This window comes from Mobula birostris, chromosome 14 (assembly GCF_030028105.1).
Source record: "Mobula birostris isolate sMobBir1 chromosome 14, sMobBir1.hap1, whole genome shotgun sequence".
NCBI classification, from domain to species: domain Eukaryota; kingdom Metazoa; phylum Chordata; class Chondrichthyes; order Myliobatiformes; family Myliobatidae; genus Mobula; species Mobula birostris.
In genome coordinates this window covers 24,233,459-24,255,300 of record NC_092383.1, presented here as the reverse complement: position 1 = coordinate 24,255,300, position 21,842 = coordinate 24,233,459, and the positions used below count along the sequence as shown (strand labels likewise).

At 38.1% G+C, this 21,842-nt stretch overlaps 1 protein-coding gene across 5 annotated transcripts in view; it reads right to left on the bottom strand.

Moving 5' to 3' along the window:
• Positions 1 to 352: 352 nt before the first annotated feature.
• Positions 353 to 21,842, bottom strand: part of lrrc28 (leucine rich repeat containing 28) — a 92,858-nt gene continuing 71,368 nt past the window's right edge. For all 5 annotated transcript variants that reach the window (XM_072278250.1, XM_072278254.1, XM_072278251.1 and 2 more), the window contains 3 exons: positions 19,849 to 20,021; positions 14,949 to 15,108; positions 353 to 6,221 (listed from right to left, as the gene is read on the bottom strand). In XM_072278250.1, coding sequence (XP_072134351.1) covers positions 6,149 to 6,221; positions 14,949 to 15,108; positions 19,849 to 20,021 — 406 coding nt within the window. In that variant the 3' untranslated portion in view covers positions 353 to 6,148. The remainder of the gene's footprint in view (positions 6,222 to 14,948; positions 15,109 to 19,848; positions 20,022 to 21,842) is intronic.

Here is a 21,842-nt window from a genome sequence, read left to right as displayed (position 1 = left end):
TCCTTTATTGGATCAGCTGGAGCCCGCTAGACTTGGCAGGAAAACCTTTACAACTGGCTAGAATACAGATACAGAGAGGTGAGAGGAAATGTCCATATGAAAGATTGTCCTCATATTGTACATTGGTATTCTGGGTCATTCTGGCTGTAGTACACAGCAAATTCCAGACTAGTTGTGAACAGATTTGCCTAAAAAGCCTTCTTAAACTAGCCACCACAGCAGCTTAAAAAAGCACTCTATCCTAGGCCTGCCTGAGTCACGTAAGGGAATGGTTCAATGTTGCAAGATGACCAATCACCTTAATCAAAGCAATATTTAATATATAAATATCCCATAAATATAGAGTTCAAGATTCAAGTTTTGAGATTGTTTAATGTCATTTCTAGTACACAGTGTAAAGGAGAACATTATTGTTACTCCAGATCTGATGCAGCACAAAGAAAAACACAAGAAGAAAACTAACACAATAACAAGGAACACATTGATTGTATGTCCATTAAGTGACGCTAGACTACATTGGTGCCTGACAAAAAATGATAAAGCAGTGGTGGTGGGGTGGGTTAGTGGGTGAAGGTGTTGATCAGCCTTACTGCTTGGGGAAATAATTATTTTTGAGTCTGGTGACCCTGGTGTGGATGCTACATGTGTGGTACCTAAAACCATAACTTATACTGGAAGAAGGGAGGAAATCAAGAAATCAGTATGAAAGAAACTAACCATTTGTACATTGTTAAAAATAATAGTAATCTTGCTTACATGATACATGAAAATAGAATCAAAACAACTAGTTCCATCATCATTCAGATTAACTGTAATGACGGCTTTGAATGAAATTGCAGCACAGCTAAACAAAATAAGGGAACAAGAATTGTAGAGCAATTATCTGACCAACTCTGCTGGTTTTCTTACTAGATGGCAGGATTGCCACAATACTGAGGATTACAAGATGATAATGTAAATTTAAAGCACACATCTTTCACATAATCAAATATAGTAATGGCATATTCACAATGAAGTGAAGTGATAAATTTACACATAATAAGTGTGCACCATAAATCTTACATGTGATTTCAAATGTGAGGCTTGAACTTGGAAAGCCAAAAACAAATTACATTTCATCAAATCCAAGAATTCCTTCACTTGTGATCTTGCCCCACATCTTAAGCTCACCCCAATATGTTGTGCATGTGTATGCAATTCAGAGGGGGAAAAATGAAGTTTAAAAAAACTGAATGCTGCACACTGTAACTTTGTTCAGTTCTCTTAAGTGTTTTTGGGAAGCGGACAAAGGGAAATGCATACATCATGCTTGTGTCATTATGACCCAGAAGGAGACCATTTGGTCCCCTGGGTCCACGCTTGCTCCATGCAAAACAATCCCGCCAGTCTCATTTCTCTTCTTTCTCTGTAATATTTTTTCTTTACATGCCCAACAACTCCTCTTTGGTACTTCAGAAACTCATCTACACATGTGGTATTTTATGATGGCAATTTACCCACCAGAACATTTTTGAGATGTGGGAGGAAACTGGAACACACTGGGTAATGCACAGGTCACTAGAGCTATGTGGTAGGAACACTGATTGCTGCACCATTGTGCTATTACTTTTACTATCCAGGTGACGGCGAGTTTTAAATAAACATACAAAATGCCGGAGGAACTCAGCAGGCCAGGAAAAGAGAAAACAGTCGACGTTTCAGGCCGAGACCCTTTTCCATAGATGCTGCCTGATCTGCTGAGTTCCTCCAGCATTTTGTGTGTGTTGTTATGGATTTCCAGTATCTGCAGATTTTTTTTTTGTGTGTTTTTAAATAGACATCCTTAATTGAAGGATCTTGGCTGGTAATACATGAAAATATATTTTAAAACACTACATTCCTGTTGGTTGTAACTTGATATCTTTAAATGAGGCAGTTCAAGAGGTACAGACCCCCCACTCCCCCCTAAAAAGTTGATTTTATTCAACTAGATAATGAAAAATCCACAGAATCTTGTATCATATCACAAGCAGTAAATTAGGTGGACAGAACCAAACCAAGCTGATGGATCCTATAATAATGATACTTATCGGTGAGCTTCTGGTTGTGTGCAAAATTTTACTCATATGAAAGTAGTTACTGTAATCGTGCAAAAAGAAAGAAGATTTAGGTGCTGCTCCACTGTTGCTAATGTTGGATTGTGGCCATTTCACTACTGCCAAAACGTGTGCTGTTTCTAGTAAAGTAACTGGAACAAGAACACAATCTTTTAAAAGTGCCAAGTAACTGATCTATTCCACATGCTATAAAAGGAGCCCTACTCTCAAATTTTTACTGCACCACTATTCCATTGAAAGGTTTACATTCTCAGATCATTCTGGGAAGAGGAATCAATGACTATAAGGCACCAAGAAATTAAATCTCAATTCTACACCAACATAAAAGCCATGGAGCTGTTTCTATTTATTATGACAATAATTAGGCTAGGTAAAAGTAGGTGGTTGTTCTTTTCAAGCTGTGAAAAGAGAGGAGTGGGCTCAAGGTGAAGTCTATTTCATTGAGTGCTACAGATCTATAAATCTTCCCAAGAGAAATACCTCAAGATTAACAGTTCTTTTCATCAGTGATAGTTTGGAACCAGAGACAGTTTGGCACTTTCCACTCAATGGGCCAGGAGTGCACAAGCCATATTTCTATATTCAGATCCCTGACCAGAGAATTCCATTCAAAATATCTCACCTCGACTATCTTGGCTAGCATTAAGGAATGTGAAAGCAGATAATGGAGGCTTAATACACACTTAAGATTCTTTGCAACCACCAAGTGTAAATGACATTTTCAAGGAATACAGCATATTGTATTATGTAATGACTATGAGCAAGCCGCTAATGGATGATGAACTAACAGTCAGTGAAGTGGTGAGCAAGACAGATCTGTTGTGAGAAGGACTTGGCAAATGCCTTTACAGCTGCTTCGATAGGTAAATAAAAACTGGTCAAAACACTAAGTATAAAATGCATCTGGCAAATTACATCATACAATATCTCAACTATCATGATTTTTCTGGTCAAATTTTCAGTACTTTCAGCATTAATATTGAATGATTTCTGACACAAATGAAAGCTTTTAGCTTGTTCCATTCCCTGCAAAAATGGATCAGATAGCGCTGCTAGACAAAGAATTCTCAGACATGAAAGAGCCTCATCTGTTAGAGACGGATGGCATGCAGTACAATTAAGATTTTTCTCTGCATGCTACACAAATATACAGTATACAAGCAACTAAGATTCTAACAGTCAATTGAAGTGAAGAATGATTTAAAAAAAAGGCTTGTTTATACAGAAATTTACAAACAAAGTGAAGAGTAGGCCATTCAAGTGTTAAACCTGCTTTGTAATAAAATCCTGACAATAAAATCAGCAACTTTCCTGCACTGAATCCCATTTCCCTCAGTACTCTTAGCAGCAAAATTCTATTATGCTCTTTTAAATATGTTGAACTACAGATCTCTTGGGTAGAGAATTCCAGAGTTCTCTTCTCATGACTACCATCGGGCAAGAGATACAGGAGCCTTAGGTCCCCGCCACCAAGTTCAGGAACAATTATTACCCTAAAATCATCAGGTTCCTGAACCAGTGTGAATAACTTAATTCACTTCAACTCTGAATTAATTCCACAACCTATAGACTCACTTTCAAGGACTGTACAACTTATGTTCTCAGTATTATTAAGTCACTTTTTTTTTTGCAAAATTTGTCTATTGCACATTAGTTGATAGTCAGTCTTTATGTACGGTTTTTCATGTTCCCTTATATTCCTTTATTTTCCTGTAAATGCCTGCAAGAAAACAAATCTCAAGGAAGTATATGGTGAAATAAACTACTTTGATAATAAATTCAGTTTGAACTTTTAGAGGATGACTGTCCTCTATCAAGACATTTCGTCTCATTTCAAAACTGATGACTGGGAGTGACTTAGATCACCAAAATTGGAGACAAGGAAGAGAAATTCATATTCATGGAGTCTGATGTTAAGGAAAACAAGCTTAAAATTAAAAAAAATAACAAGGAAAGGCATTTCCTCCAAGGTATTGGGCCTAAACCCAGAGCTGACATTTGAGTAATCATGCCAAGAATTTAGAAGCAGCTCCAATTACCTAGGATCCCATAGGCTGTACTTAGAACTTTTTAAAGAAGCAGACCAAGTCAGCAGTGCAACTTTGGTGTAATCCAGTGACTGGCCATTTCAAAAAGGAACTGAAACCAATTTTCATCATTTTTATTCAGACATACTGTACATTGAAGCATGGGTATAGGAAATCACTGCTATCCTTGAACACTATTTGCTTAAGCAATTACTCCTTCATATTTTGAAGAAAAGTAGATTTATTCTGTTTTGGAAATACCTGAGTTAACGTGTAATTCTCTCTTAGACCAAGGATCGCCTTCTCTGAGGACTGTCACCTTGTCATGGTGGAGATCCCGAGAGCAGGTCTGGAGTTTAGCTCCTGGTAGGGTTCCTCATGGCGGTAAGGTCAAGGGGGAGGTTCCAGGCACAGAGTGATCACCCAAGACCTCAATGGTGGAGCTGCCAGCAGCAGTGAAGGGTCCCCAGTCGCCTTGCTCTCCAAACCACTAGACCTCAACCCTGATCAGTCAGGAACTGTGTGGTGGCAGCCACATTAAACAAAGTCACACACAGGCATTCTCCATGAAAGGAAATCCATCCTAACATTCTGGTTATGTGGATCTCTAATCAGCCTCTACAGCTAATTGAGCTCCCACCAAAAGAACGTCATACTCGATTCGAGTGCTCACACTACTACTTAGACCAATCCTCCTCAAATAATTCCTACATTTTACATAATGCACTCATAAATTATGTCAGAGGTCAGAAAAGGCAATTCAATCCTTTGACATTATATCATCAAAATCTAGTAATCTCGGTCATTAATTTTTCAATGCAGCAGGTTAACAATTGCCAATGATGTCTGATTTTTAACACTGTTCACAGGTCAAAACTTGAGTTCTTTCTTTTGCTACTGTTAATGAAATCAATTCACTTTGTGTACATGATGCATCAAACCAACAACCAATAATCTGTATAGCTTTATAATGCATGCCACTCAGATTTCCCACTTCCCCACAAGTGTCATGTACAAGCAGCAAATGGCACATGAACAGGTTTCTACAATGTAGTAACTTTGCAAAGAGACTTTGTAAATAGTAACAGCTAAAATATAAATCCTGAAGTATGGAAGTTTTTGCATTACTTACAAACATAAGATAATGCCATATCTTCAAGGATTAGTTATTCAGCCAGAATTACTGAAAGCTGTTTTTAAATGACCCTTCAATCTGCCCATGGTTGCAAAATTATTACAGACAGGCTGTAATAATAATGATCTTATAACAGCTGTAATAATGTGTTAAAGCCTATTGGATAAAGGAAATTTACCCTTACAGAATTCACAAATCACTAACCAAAAAATTTGAGCTGATGAAGGAAAATCACGCTCATGAAAATTACATGATCAGAAAGGAAATAAATAAACAATTTTTAAACTTGTGTTTCTTAGAGCAAGTGCAGATTTCGCTGCTTTGCTTTACAGAGAATTGTGGTACAGACTATTTTCTATAAATGCAACCCCTGTAATGCAGGATAATCCATACTGTACAATTTGCTCATAACTGTTTCATGATCTATTTTATTTGAGAAACAAATTGTGGTATATTATTGGATATAAGGTAATGCCTAGATTTTAATAACAAAGGAAATTATGGAGAAAGTCATTCAAATTCTGTAATTAACCACTTCAAACAAAGTTAGCTCTTTCCTTCAATTCTTTAAGCCAAACTGGTTTTCATTTATTTGTTTGCACATTGTCGCCTGGTGCTTATATTATTCATTAACTTACAGAAGACAGAGTCTCAAACCATCTTGATGTCTAATTATGACAGTAAGTTTCATTAATATTTAGAATTTGTACAACTGTGTGGAAATGTAACAGTTATTAGTACAAATTGAAAAGTAATTATCATTTTTGCAGACCATCTCCCAAAAATTTGGCACAGATTTTTGCAAATCATAAGGGGTCATCACAGAGTGCTTCACCCTGGAATGTCTCTTCCAAGTGCTGGCAGTAGTTCATTCCTCATTATGAGGTCTATCATCTGAGCAAGTCAAAAAGCTGTAGACACTTGACAGAACAGCAGTACGCTACAAAGCTCATTTTTGTTCTCCTGTGAAAACAGAATTTATAACCGTTAATCATCAGATACATTTTGGAGGATAAAATGAGGTTTAATTTTCCTTAAGCAGTTATGGTTACAATCGAGATTTATTTTTACTTAAAATGTACTTTTTCCTCCAAGTTCTATTTCCCCATCTTCGGGAGAATTTATTTTTAAATAGCATAGATTTTGACCACTTTTTGTTTTAGCTTATATGATTTATGCCTACATTTCAAAACTATTTTTGAGAACTTCTGTATTCAATAATATTTATTATGGCTATGTTTTCAGCAAATGAATAGAAATTGGAAATAAATTTCATGTATGTAACTAATAAACCTCTTCAGAACTGATAACTATTATAACCTAACCTAATCTAACTGGTAGGTATCCACCTATCTACTATCTACCAAGCTAATAAAGATGCTTATACAAGTGACCTCAGCATTCTGAGACAGTAAAATTAAAAACCAATGTATGTAACTCAGATGTGATCTAATAGCTATTAGTTGGAAAGGCAGATCACATATTAAAATCCTGAAAGGCTTTTGAAATTAAACTCAAAGGGTCAACAGCAATCTACAGTATTGATGTTCATACTTAAACTACTCCAGTATAGGAGAGGCTTTGGAGGTTGTAATATCACACTCATGCTTTTAGAACAGAAGAGCTCAGAAATTTGGAAAGCATAATGAATTCATGAAAATCTTAACAACACCATGAACAAGAGGAATACAAAAGGGTAACACTATGAAATATTCCACACCTTTTAAATCTTGGTTCAGATTTTGGTTAAGTCCCCACTCTCGAGACATTCTCATATCATTTAAAGTAACATATATGACATACAATTTAAACTAATATATATGAATAATCAGCAGGAGTTCAAGGTTAGACACGGGGAAATCACAGCCAGGTGTAAGAATAATAGGGGTGTAATAATAGGTGACTTTAACTTCCATAACACTGATTGAGAGGGACTGCCATAATGCTTAAGGGATTAGATGGGACCGAATTTACTAAGTGCGTCCAGGAAGGTTTTTCTGAAGCAATATGTACACACGTTTGTAGAAAATGTTGCACTCAACCTCTGGACTAGCATATGAAGCTGGATAAGTTACTGATGTGTTAGTCAGGAGGACTTTGGGACCAGTCACCATAGTTATCTTAAACACAAAATAGTTGTCTTTGTCTCAAGGTAGTAATAGAAAACGACGTGACGGGTCCTCAAGCTTGAATCCTTAATTGGAGGAAAGAACATTTCAATGGCTTTATGTAGTAACTCTCAAAAGTTGATTAGGAGAGGCTGTATGCAGGTAAAGGGACATTTGACAAGTGTTTTGTTTAATAAAGTGAGATAGGAAGAGCTGAAAGTCACTGTGTTCTTGAATGAAGTCAATGCTGGTAAGATTAGGAAACCTTGGTTGAAGAGGGATCGAGAGGGTCTGGCCAGGGAAAAGGGATTCCCTTGATCCTAACTCCAAGAACTATACTTAAGGAAAGTAGGAAGACAAAAAGGGCACATGAGATATCCCTGGCAATGAGATAAAGGAGAATCATAAGGACTCTGTCAGTATATTAAAGAGTATAAGAGCAGCAGGGAGAAAGTGGGTCATCTAGTAGGATCATCTACACGTAGAGCTACAGGAAATGGGCGAGATCTTAAATGGATACTTCTCCTATTCATTATCTGTGGAGAAGGGCATGGAAGCTAGTGAGTTCAGGGAAAGCAACAGGGATATTCTGGAGCATATCAACATTAAGACTAAGGAGGTGCTGGCAGTCCTAGAAAGTATAACAAGGTGAATAAGTCCCTGTGTCCTGATCAGGTGTATCCTAGGATGTTTGGGAAGTAAGGGAGAAGCTTGCAAGGGCTTTGGCAGATATTTTTGTTACTTTGCCAGCTACAGGTGAGGTACTGGAAGACTGGAGGATAGTTAATGTTGTACCTTTATTTAAGAAAGGCAACATACATAGGTCTGAGGACTATAGGCTAGTGAGCTTGATATCAGTGATAGGAAAGTTTTTCGGGAAGGGATTGTGACAAACTTTTGTTGCATATGAATCAGAATCAGGTTTAATATCACTAGCATATGTCGCAAAATTTGTTAACTTTGCAGGAAAGCAGTACGATGCAATACATGATAAATATAGAAAAAAACTGAATTACAGTAAGTATATGTATATTAAATAGTTAAATTAAGATAAGTAGTGCAAAAGCAGAAATTTTTAAAAAAGTAATAAGGTAGTGTTCTTGGGTTTAGAAATCCGAGAGTACATGGATAGTCAGCATGACTTTGTCTTTGGGATATCATGTTTTATGAATTTGATTTGAGGTTTTATTTGAAGTGACAAGAGACTGATGAGGGCAAGGTAGTAGATGTGTCATGGACTTTAGCAAGGTTTTTCACAAGGAACCGCATGGTAGACTGGGACGGAGGTTAGAACACATGGGATCTACAATGGATTAGCCAACTGGATACAAAACTGGCTAAGTGGTAGGAGGCAAAGGGTGGTAATGGAGGGTTGTTTTTTCAGACTGTAGGTGTTTGATTAGTGGTGTGTTGCAAGTATTGATGCTGTAGTTCCTTGTTATTCATCATATATGTCAAAGATTGGTTAAGAGTGTTGCTGTCATGATTGGTACGATTGCAAATGACGTCAAACTTGGAAACAGATTGAACAGTGAAGAAGATTGTTTAAATTTACAATGGGATATTTTTCATGTGGGAAAGTGGACAAACAATTACCATATAACCATACAACAATTACAGCATGGAAACAGGCCATCTCGGCCCTTCTAGTCCGTGCCTTACTCTCACCTAGTCCCACCAACCTGCACTCAGCCCATAACCTTCCATTCCTTTCCTGTCTATATATCTATCCAATTTAACTTTAAACGACAACATCGAACCTGCCTCAACCACTTCTGCTGGAAGCTCGTTCCACACAGCTACCACTCTCTGAGTAAAGAAGTTCCCCCTCATGTTACCCCTAAACTTTTGCCCTTTAACTCTCAACTCATGTCCTCTTGTTTGAATCTCCCCCACTCTCAATGGAAAAAGCCTATCCATGTCAAAACTATCTATCCCCCTCATAATTTTAAACACCTCTATCAAGTCCCCCCTCAACCTTCTACGCTCCAAAGAATAAAGACCTAACTTGTTCAACCTTTCTCTGTAACTTAGGAGATGAAACCCAGGTAACATTCTAGTAAATCTTCTCTGTAATCTCTCTATTTTGTTGACATCTTTCCTATAATTCGGTGAGCAAAACTGTACACAATACTCCAAATTTGGCCTCACCAATGCCTTGTACAATTTCAACATTACGTCCCAACTCCTATACTCAATGCTCTGATTCATAAAGGCCAGCATACCAAAAGCTTTCTTCACCACCCTATCCACATGAGATTCCACCTTCGGGGAACTATGCACCATTATTCCTATACCCCTCTGTTCTACTGCATTCTTCAATGCCCTACCATCTACCATGTATGTTCTATTTTGATTAGTCCTACGAAAATGTAGCACCTCACATTTATCAGCATTAAACTCCATTTGCCATCTTTCAGCCCACTCTTCTAACTAGCCTAAATCTCTCTTCAAGCTTTGAAAACCTACTTCATTATCCACAACTCCACCTATCTTAGTATCATCTGCTAATTGCAGGATGAAAGTGCAAATGATGTATTTTGAAAAGTTAAACCAGGGTAGAACATACATAGTGAATAGCAGGTACCTGGTATGTTTTGCTAAACAGAAAGATCTAGGCATACGAGTACAGAGTTCCTTGAAAATGCAACAAATACATATAATACTGGATCACTTTTCTCAATAAATAAATGAACAAGTATGACGTTTTTTGTGTTACTTATTTAATCATGTTCTCCTTATCTAGTTTTAGGACTAGTCTGAAGATCTGATCATATTTTAGCTCATATGCAGAAATAGAGAAAATTCTACAGGGTTCAGAAACTTTCTAGCACCACTGTAAATACTTGTGCTCTTTTGCGGTTTGGTATGGAATTGAAAGTCTCAAGATTTTTCTGAAAACGAGAATTTGGATGATGACCCAGAGTAAGAGTTACATCCGCCATACAATGCAACATTTTGAGTCAATACTGTAGTTTTCTTAGAATGACTATAGGAGACATATTTTGTGTGGTAACTAATCATCCATATCAAAAAACGGTTCTTTAAGGTTGTTGTAGCCAGGTGGGCGGGGGAGGAAGAGAGGGTAGTGGGAATAAGCTCCCACTATCTATTAAATGTTCCCAATGGCGTGCATGTCAAATAACCTCTAAGAACCAAGTCCAGCTCCTAGTCTTTGTGCGTGGCTTAGCTACTAAGCCCAGTGAATTCATTTCTACTGACAGGAGAAGGGGCAAAAGCAGATTACTGGCACCTTAGAAACAAGTTGTTCCGGGCAGATGGGGCCCTTCAGCCATGGTTTGCAGCTCACCTAGGAGAAGGAAAACTCTGATCTCAAACCTCCACTGCCTTGCGGCTCTACCCACTCAAGAAGGCGGCTACAGGAGTAAACCCAGAGGAAAGCTCTAGAGCTGGAGTCTCTAAGGCAACCCTTGGTTAAGTTCAATGCTGACTGGTAACTCCTGCTATACTGCTGGTGCAAAACTCTATCAGGCTCTGCTGTCCCTTAGGATTTATCAGCTACAAGGAGAGGGGCAGCCTGCAGCATGGGCAACAGGTTGCTCTCCATATTGCACTGCCCTGGCTTGCAGACTGGCTTCTGTATCACAGCTAGGGTGCAGATCCATGGTCAAACCTGAGAAGCCCTCCTATCAAAAACCCCAAAGCATTTTTCAAAAAAATTAATCACTGAATGAACGAATTGTTCATCTGTTCTTACTGATGTTATTTGTTGCTCATGACACTGTTTCTGAAATTATGGTACAAGATCCATTTGAACCACAGGCATAGATGAAACAGGTGTTGCATTAATATCTGATTTAACTGATTACATCTATGAAACTACAGATACTCTCACAGAGGAATATTAGTACAGATTATTTGTCCATGTCCTAATACTGGCCTATGCACTGAGTATTGAGAGTTAGGAAAGAGACTGAAAAGCAGGACCTCAAAGGTAGTAATCTCTGGATTACTCACAGTGCCACGTGATAGTCAGGGCTGGAATAGGAAGATAGAATAGATGAATGTCTCCTTGAGAAATTGGCACAGGGGTCAGGGTTTCAGGTTCCTGGGATCATTGGAACCTCTTCTGGGGCAGAGAGTGATCTGTATAAGACGGGTTACACCCTAACTGAAAGGGAACCAAAATCCTGGCTGGGAAGTTTGCCAACGCTGTTTGTGAGAGTTTAAACTTACTTTGGCAGAGAGCAGGAATCCCAGAACACAAGTTCAGGAAGTGGAGGGATTGAAAGGAGGGTAGAGGTCATGACTAGCAAGAACAGGTAGGAGCAAGGTAATAGAAAGAATGGGACAGAGAGTTTCAAGTGTGTGTATTTTATTGCTAGGAGTACATGGGTAAGAGTGGTGAACTTAAGAGCGTGGATCAGTACAAGAAGCTATAATGTTGTGATCATAACAGACACTTGGTTGAGAGAGGGATAGGAATGGATGTCTAATTTTCCAGGGTTTCAACATTTTAGAAAAGATTAAAATAAAGGAGGCAGAAGAGTCTGGAGAGTTGTACTTTTAATCAGGGACAATATCACCATTGCGCTCAAAAGGGACATAATGGAGGGCTTGTCCTACGAGTCTATATGGGTAGAACTCAAAAATAAGAAAGATGCAACCATGCTAATTAGATTATAATATAACCCCCACCCCCCAACCCTATAGCCAGCAGGACTTGACGAACAGATAGGCAAGCAGATTAGGGAAAGGTGACAATGCTCCCACTAATTTGTAATGTCGAGTGTGCTGAAAACTCTTGTGCTGTACAATTTTTTTGCCCACTGATAACAACATTTGCGCACTGAAGAATTTATTCAATAATAAGCCAGCTCTAAAATCTGCAGACAAATTATTGCAAACTCTACGTTGTCAACACCGCCCGCATCAGAAAAGGAAATGTGATTGTGTAAGATCGTGAAATATACTTAACATGCCACCGAGGTAGAGGGTGACAACATTTCATGCGCAGTTTAAATTCCTTTGTACGCTAGTAGCAAAAGATGTGTGCACACACACCTTAGAGAGAATATTGGGTGTAAAAACAACAGGGTTGTTGTAATGGGTGTCTTCAGCTTCTCTAATGTAGACTGGGATATCCTTAATGCAAAAGGTTTAGGTGGATCAGAATTCGTTAGGTGTATCCAAGAGGGTTTCATAAATCAATATGTAGATAGTCTAACACTTACTGGACTTAGTGTTGGCTATTAAGCCTGGGCAGGTGACTGACCTATCTGTGGGAGAACCGTTAGAGAACAATGATCACAACTCCTTAGGTTCTAAGATAGCTATAGATAAGGATAAGGACTTCATGCGAGAGTATTAAATTGGAGCATTGCAAATTATCAGTATACTAGGCAAGAGACTTAATTGGTATCAACTGTTTTTGGACAACTTTCATATGACGCGTGGAGGGTGTTCAAAGATCAACTGTGCAGAGCACAGGAGAGATATTGTATGTTCCATTAGGGAGAAAGGACAAAAATAGCAAGGTAAGGGAACCTTGGATGTAGAGAAGTTATGGATTTAGTCAAGAAGAAAAAAGAATTATATGTAAGATTTAGAAAGCTTAGGGAATTAAGAGAATTAGGAAAGCCAGGAGGGGTCAACAAAAAAAAGTCCTTGGTAAGTAAGATTGAAAAGAATCCCAAGGCTTTTGTCATGTATGTCAAGAGCAAGAAGATAACTAGGGAGAGGGTAAAACCACTGAAGGATAAAGAAGGGAATATGTGCTTGATGGTGTAAGATGTGGGTGAGGTCCTAACTGAATAGGAATAGTCAATGTGGCTTGGTGAAGTGCAGGTCATGCCTGGTGAGTCTGATTGAAATCTTTGAGGAAGTGACAAAACATATTGATTAAGGCAGAGCAATGGATGTGGTGTATACAGATTTTAATAAGGCATTTGACAAGGTCCCATGGTGGGCTCATTTAGAAAGTCAAGAGGGATGGAATCCAAGAAAACCTGGCTGCATAGATTTAGAATTGGATTGCCCATAGAAGACACGGTGGGAGTAGATGCAGCGTATCCCGTATGGAATTCAGCAACTCTGCATGGAATTTGGTGACCAGTCATGCTCCAGGGGGTCTGTTCTGGGACCCCTTCTCTTTGATATTTTTATAAATGAATTGAATGAGATATTGGAAAGGTGGGTTAGTAAGTTCACAGATGACAGTATGGTTGGTAGAGTTGTGGATAGTGTAGAAGGATGTCATAGGTTACAGTGGGACATTGATAGGATACAGAGCTGGGCTGAGAAGTGGCAGATGGAGATCAATCCAGAGAAGAGTGACACTATTCATTCTGGAAGGTTGAACTTGAAGGCAGAATACAGGGATACAGTTCGGAGGCACAAAAGAATCTTGGGATTTGCCTCCACAGATCCGTCAAAGTTGCAGCACAATTTGATAGGATGGTTAAGAAGGCACATAGTGGGCTGGCCTTTGTTAGTCAGGAAATTGAGTTCAAGAGCCATAAGGTAATGCTGCAACTGTATAAATCTCTGGTTAGAACACATTTGGAGTATTGTGCTCGGTTCTAGTTGCTTCATGATAGGAAGGAAGTGGAATCTTTAGAAAGGGTTCAGAGAAGACTTACCAGCATGTTGTTCTGATTAGAGAGCATGACAATTGAGGACAGGATGAACAAGTTCAGGACTTTTCTCTTTGGAGGCAAGGAGGATAACGAGTGACTTAGAAGCACAGATAAACTGAACAGCTAGAAACTTTTTCCCAAGTCAGAAATGCATTTAAAGTGAGAGAGGGTAAGTTCAAAGGAGATATGTGGAGCAGGTTTTTTTTATTGGTGGGTGCCTGAAATGTGATGCCAGTGGGGGGGGTGGAGGTGGTGGTGGAGGCAAATATAACAGAGGCATTAAAGAAATAGGTATACGAATGTGCAGGAAATGGAAGGATGTGAACACTTTGTAGGCAGAAGGGATTAGTTTAGTTGGGTATTTGATTACTAATTTAGTTGGGCTGAAAGGCCTGTTCTTGTACTGTACTGTTCTATGTTCTACAACCTACTGACTCTTGAGAAAGACTTTTAAACAACCATGACTACTCAGTTACGCAGACATAAGTAAATAACGAATGTTCAACTAGATTCTGGAACAATGGTGAATGTTTCATGAAGACAACACACAATTACTGTGCTCAAACTTTCGTGACAGAGAGAATCTTAATTCTCTTAAGGGAAGCTCCAGGTACATGGTTTAAATTCCATTAGGCTATTAAACATAATTAATGCAAAAATTACTAAAATATTCCTCAGTAGCAAGAATGTGCAAAATTTGATTTCGGTAGTCGATATAAAAATATGCAACACACATGAAGGTTGCTGGTGAACGCAGCAGGCCAGGCAGCATCTCTAGGAAGAGGTGCAGTCGACGTTTCAGGCCGAGACCCTTCGTCAGGACTAACATAAAAATATGCAACTGTTTTGCCTTTGTTGCAATTTAATACACTCACTTCTCAATCAAATAAAAAATGTGCACTTTCCTTTGGGTACTGATATTTTTCATTTCAGCAAAAATCTCAATGGATATTTGAAATACAATAATTTTTTTCTATAATTACCCATTATACAAGGCAGCCATAGGGGTCTCCACCAGAGGATAACACTTAGGATAGACAATGGTAAACATTGGTTTGCTGCAATGATGACAATGTCCCAGTGGGTAGAATAGTAACTTGTACAGATTCCTAGGTAATGAGATTGGGGACAAGATTTCCAGACCTAGAGAAGAACATAACACTGTAAATTTCTTTGCAATTATCATCCTATTTAATGAAGCTTGATTTTTATCAAATGTATGCAGCAGCTGTACAAACACCACAGTTTGAATCCAGACTTGCACAGCAATTGCAATACAGGTAAAGAAACAGCTTCAACTGTTGTACATGTTATGTTACAGGTAGTATTATTACTGGTAGTGTACTATATAGATATTAACAAGCCCTGATATTTTCTTTTACTTATTCTCCCTAGATCAGATGTCATAACACAAACCACTTTATTAGATCAGAGGAAAAGTCAATAAACTCTGACATCCACCAAATCTGATCACTGGGGTAATAAGATTTTCTGTATCTCAGTTCCTCCTTCCAATTTTTGTTTCCCATTTGGTAAAGAATGCAATTTCTGATCAGAGTCCATCTTTATAAAATGAGGACGAAAGATATACAGAGTGGGGAGGTGCATCCCCCTTCCCCATGCCTGATCACTCTGTAACTCATGTTTCAACATCAATACACACGAGCACTGCACAATTCTCTGAAATTCAGCAGTTGGATGAAGCTGCACTAAACTGTGAGAAATCACTATGAACTCAAAATGGTAAAAGCACAAAATTATATGCCATTTTCTTCTACACTTATTCTCAAGCAATCAAAAACAATTTGAATATATTTGTAAGTCAATTAGAAAATTGGAATTACATTACGTGTCTTTTACACTTAGCACTCAAATAACCAAGACCTTGTTAATAAAAGGTTTAAACATTTGCTTTTTCATTAGCAGCTTGAAGAAATAAATTTGGCCCATTCTGTTTTCCGCATATATTTCATTTAGAGTTAAGACAAACCAATCTGTTTGATTGGCACTCGATCCTCTACTGCCTCCATCACTGACACATGGTGGATGTGTCTGCAGCATTTAAATGCATTGTCACTATCCACCTATGAAACTCTAGGAGTCTCTCAAATTCAAACTCTGCCACCCAGTAGATGCAAGGGAACAGCAAGTACAAGAGGTGCATGGCAACAGCACCACTTATCAGACCTCTCCTGTCACACATCACCCTGAGAGATATATCATCTGACTTTCATCATCACTAGACCTAAACCTTCAAACTCCTTAGCCCCAGTCACAACAAGGGTAGCTCACCATTAACTTCTCAAAAGCAATAATACCTGGGCTATAAATACTAGCTTCGCCAGCAATATCCACATCCTGTAAATACATAAACAAGTGTGCTGTTCATACACAGAAATTAAGAAATCAATATGACAGACAATATTCATCACATATGAATAGAAAATACATAATATAATTAGTATATTAAAAATACATCTAATCTATGACAATCTATTCTAATTATTGCAATTCACTTGTCACATTATTTAATGGAAACTTCTGCTTCCTACATAAAATAAGGAAAAGGGGAAATGATTGGATAAATATAGAATAATAAAATCATAGGACGGCGAATCGGTAGAATTCATTGCCACAGACGGCTGTGGAGGCAAAGTCACTGGGCACCACGGTAGCGTAGCGATTAGCCAAATTCTATTACAGCACAGGGCATCAAAGTTCAGAGTTGAAAATATCTGGCGCCCTCTGTAAAGAGTCTGTACATCCTCCCGTGGAATGCGTAGATTTTCTCTGGGTGACCTGGTTTCCTCCCACAGTCCAAAGATGCACTGGTTAGTAGGTTAATTGGTCATTGTAAGTTGTCCTGTGATTAAATATGGGTTGCTGAATGGCGTGCCGCTGTATCTTAATAAATTAAAAAATAAATATGCAAAGCAGAGGTTGTTAGGTTTTTGATTAGTAGGGATATTAAAGGTTCCAGGGAGCAGGCAGGACAATAGGGTTAATAACTTAGCCATGATGGAATGGTGGAGTATACTCGATGGAATGAATCCCCAGTTCGGCTCCTATGTTTTCTTGTCTAACTGCTTGTGCTTAGCAGGCCTTATTACAAAATGAAAGCATTTAACCTCCAGTTTTGAAATCAGCCTTTCCTTTAATTCATCATGATCATTCATCAGTGTGTTACCTTAACCAAAGAACAACTACCATTTATAGCAACCGCAACTTTAGAAAACAGCACATTGCGACTTGCCACAGAATGTCCCAAGTAGTTGATATGAGATTACAAAATTTTCTGAGTATGTACTTGACTATTTACTTCATAAACACCAAATATCTGCAAATTCTATTTAAATACTTCAACCAGATTGGCAAAGAAGCGAATCTGATCAGTATCAGTCAAATATATCACTTTGACCTGAACAGCTTAAAGTTTCCGCATCATTATTAAAGATTCTACTGTAAACCAAATGAAATGTTTTCTTTTCTCTCCAATATAGGCTCCATCCCCATCTTCACTGGCTGCAGTGACATAATCTTGTTTAATTTAAACTACTATTAAAAATCCCAGAGTGAATGCTTGAAGGCACAGAACAGCACATATGAAACAAAGGGCACATCTGGTTTTCAGCAGCACAGGCTGTACTGGTCAGAGCAAATCAGGTAATATTACAAGTAATGCAAATTGGATTACTTTGCTGCTAATTTGACAAACGTTCCACAAGGCTCATGCACCTACTTGACAAGTATATACAGCTCCTTGGTGTGAACATAATGGACAATCTAACCTGGACCCTCACCACCTCCTCATTAGTCAAGAAAGCACAGCAGTGCCTACACTTTCTGAGAAGACTGAGGCATGCAAGGCTCCCATCCCTATTCTAACAACTTTCTACAGAAGCACCTTTGAGCATCCTTACTGGCTGCATCATTGGGTGGTATATAAGCTGCAAGTCATTGGACTGCAAGAGCCTACAGAGGATAGTTAAAACTGCCGAGAGGATCACCGGGGTCTCCCTCCCCGGTGAGACATTTGTGACATTTACTGGGAGCAATGTATATGAAGGCGCCGACCATTGTTGAGGATCCCTACCACCCATCCCACAAACACTTTGATCCTCCAATATCAGGAAGAAAGCATAGGAGCAATCAGGACTTGGATCACCAGACTGGGTAAGAGCTTCTTTCCCCAGGCTGTGGGATTGATTAATACCCTGCAACCACCAAGGTCTTATCACTAGGACAGTGACCTGTGTACTGTTTACCTGCGCTGCACATTTTACATGAATTTTGAATTATATTTTATTAACTTATTTGTGGTAATATTTTGTTTAATGTGCTGTACGTGATACATGTATTGTGGGTGCACCAGAGTCCGGAGGAACATTGTTTCATTTGGTTGTATCTATGTACAGGTAGATGGCAATAAATTTGAACCTGAACTTTTAAATTAAACAGAATTTATTGGTATGTTCAGGAAACACTGAAGATCAGATGATGTTCATCAGTTTCAAAAAAAGGTCTGTTGTAGTTTTGAAATGCACATAGTTCACATTGCAATGAAATGTCATGCATAATGCACTATGGATAAATTTTGTTTGGAAGTGATAATGCAATGCACACTGCCAGTTTTCATAAATAGGCACAGGAATTCAGTTTTAGATTATCTGAACAAGTCTAAATCACATTATTTTTTTGTTTTCTGTGTAAGGATAACCAATACACATTTACCATTTAAAACGCTCATCAATAGAGACAAACGGAGATACAACTCTCTACATCAAATTTTCTGCATAGCCAACAATTTGCTCTTCCTTCCAATGTCATAATTGAAGTAAAGAATCAGCTAATTGAGAAGAGTTAGGACAGTGGAAAAGAATTCAATCAATTCATGTCTTAGTGCATGCTACAACAAAGGAACACACAACTAACAGAACAGTTTTGTTTTTCATCCTCTAGCCTTAGAATGTACTGTAGATGAGTATGGTAAGGATCTGTATAAAATAGGTTAGTGAGAGATGCACATGCAAATATTTTCAGTGACTTCCTAGTGTATCCCTCACATTGCAGTTTGAAAGTGGAATGCGTGAGAAGATAAAATTTATTTTCAAAATCCATAGGCTGTTTTGCAAAAGTAGTACAGTACAAAGACATGAAAATCTATAAACTACCAAAAACATAGTGCAAAAGGAATATGCTTTTATCAAGTTTAACTATACTTAATTACCTAATATTGTTGGAAAGATCTTGGCATGTGTCCCAAGTCACTGATTATCAAAAAGGAAAATAGTAGCAAGCAAAGAATTCTTGCACAATATATATTGTGGTGAGACCACTACAGGAACATCTTGTACAAATATGGACCCCTAGCCTATGGAAGTATATGTGTTTATTGGTGGGAAGTGCAATGATTATATTGAGTAGCAGTGAGTTGGTTCAGGTGGCAATGCAACACAAGGAAAAATGAAAAGGCTGACCCGTTAGACTGGATCTTTTGCCAATCACCTAAAATAAATAGCATTTTGGCCATTAGAAGTAGTCTCTCTAAATGAAGGAATAAAAATTATTGCAAAATTAGTGAAGAGTAGGGAAATGATAGATCATTCATTGGATGCTAAAGGAATTTTAAAAAATAGCAATTATGGAAGTGAGGCAAATCATCTAAAACCTTATGGAAGAATAGTCTAACCCATTTCTTGTATTTATTACAAAATTGATGAAATGGTTATCACTCTTATAGTTACTGCCTGTCAACCCCACTGGCATTTTGGGCAGCATCATCTTTATAGTACTGTAATAAAAGCATTTTTAATGTTAAAACTATAAAACCATTTATTCATATTATCAGTCACTCTCAATAAAAGGATTACTAGTTAAACATGCCTTTATCAGATATTCGGAAAACACTGTAGATAGTTCTCATAACCATTTCTTGAAGGGTTGGCACAGGGTCATTTTCTGTTCCTATTCCCAGGATTTCATCTGGCAGAATGATGGTCATCTGTTTATGGGAAAATGACAGCTTCACATCTTCATCTTGTGTTGAGGAACCACAACTATGATTAAACAGGAAACAAAATTATATTCATAAGTCAACAGAGTGGATTCTGGTTAATTGGGCCAACAGTTAATCTGGGCAGCTGCTAATTTGGGAGAACTCAAAGAACAAAAACGAATCAAGAAAATAACTGGGAACCTTTTCATTTATTTGGGACATTCTGCCGCTTAATTAGGATAGGAGACTGTTGCCAATGTTTTTAACTGGCATCTGTCATGTGCACTTATGTGGCAGTTAAACACTACACCATACTTAGAGTCATAGAGAAGTACAGCACTGAAACAGGCCCTTCAGCCAATCTAGTCCATGCTGAAACTATTTAAACTGCCTACCCCCATCAACCTGCACCAGGATCATAGCCCTCCATACCCCTACTATCCATGCACCTAACCAAACTTCTCTTAAACATTGAAATCGAGCTCACATGCACAACTTGAGCTAGAAGCTCATTCCATACTCTCACAATTTTCTCAGCAAAGAAGTTTCCCCTCATGTTCCCCTTAAACTTTTCACCTTACCCTTAACCCATGACCCACCCAAATTCGGTGGAAAAAGCCTGCTTGCATTTACCCTATCTATATCCTTCATAAGTTTGTATACCTCTATCAAATTTCCTCTCATTCTTCTACATTCAAAGGAAAAGAAGCTTTACACCTACTCAATCTTTCCTTATAACTCAGGTCCTCCAGACCCAGCAACATCATTGAAAAATTTTTCTGTACTTTTTCAACCTTATTTACATTTTTTCCTGTAGGTAGGTTACCAAAATTGCACAGAATATTCCAATTAGGCCACACACAAAGTTTTATAGTACTGTAGTAGCATTGTTCATGTTCCAATTTGTTCTGTGTTTCATTTAAATACATAATTTATTACTTAGTTAAACAGTAGATTGTCTCTTTTGCACACTTTTAACTCTTCCCATGAAACTTTGGCTAACTGGACAGCCACTTTAATTGGGCCAAAGTGTACTGATCCTACTGTGTCCCAATTAACTGGAATCCACTATTGTGTAGAGTCACACTTTTTGAGAGTACTGTAACATTGGATTCAGATCAGAATTTCTACTTGTGTGTGAAGATTTTTCTTATATTGCATATCCTAATATCTTGGTTATCATTTATCCTTTCCTACAAATGTCTTGTTTGACAGAGGCCAATTTCTTCTTTACACTGATTACCTTCCTTGACCCTTAGTACATGTTTTACTGTCACGTACCACAGCATAAGAACAAGAACTATCTGGCTGAGTAATGGCTTCTTCCCCCAGGCTGTTAGACTTCTTAACACCCTGCTGCCACCCAGCACACATGTAACCTTGTCTGAATGCTCTGTCGGCCTACACCTCATTCTCCAATTCACAGAGACACGTTTCATCTTTTATTGCTGCTGTTTCACATATTTACACTACTGCTCATTTAATTATATTAGTGTCAGTAACATTACACTGTTTTACATAAACATGTACCTCACACTTTATGTCACCCTGTCAACCTTTCAGCCATGCCACTCAGGGACTTGTGCTAATATTATTTTGTGACTGTATGTGGTGGATCATAATTATATGTGCAGTGTGAGACTATACATACTGTGTTTTGCACCTTGGCGCCAGAGGAACAATGTTTCATTTAGCTGTATATGTATGTATGGTTGAATGTCAAACTTTAATTTGAACTTGAACTTGAGAGAGAAAAACATTACAAAAATGATGTGAATAATTTGGTTTCTATATGTCAGATGAATTAATTATATTGAGCAAGATTTTGCTAGCAGCAGCACATGAGCAATTCCAGCTATTTACTACACTTACCAGTAGACTT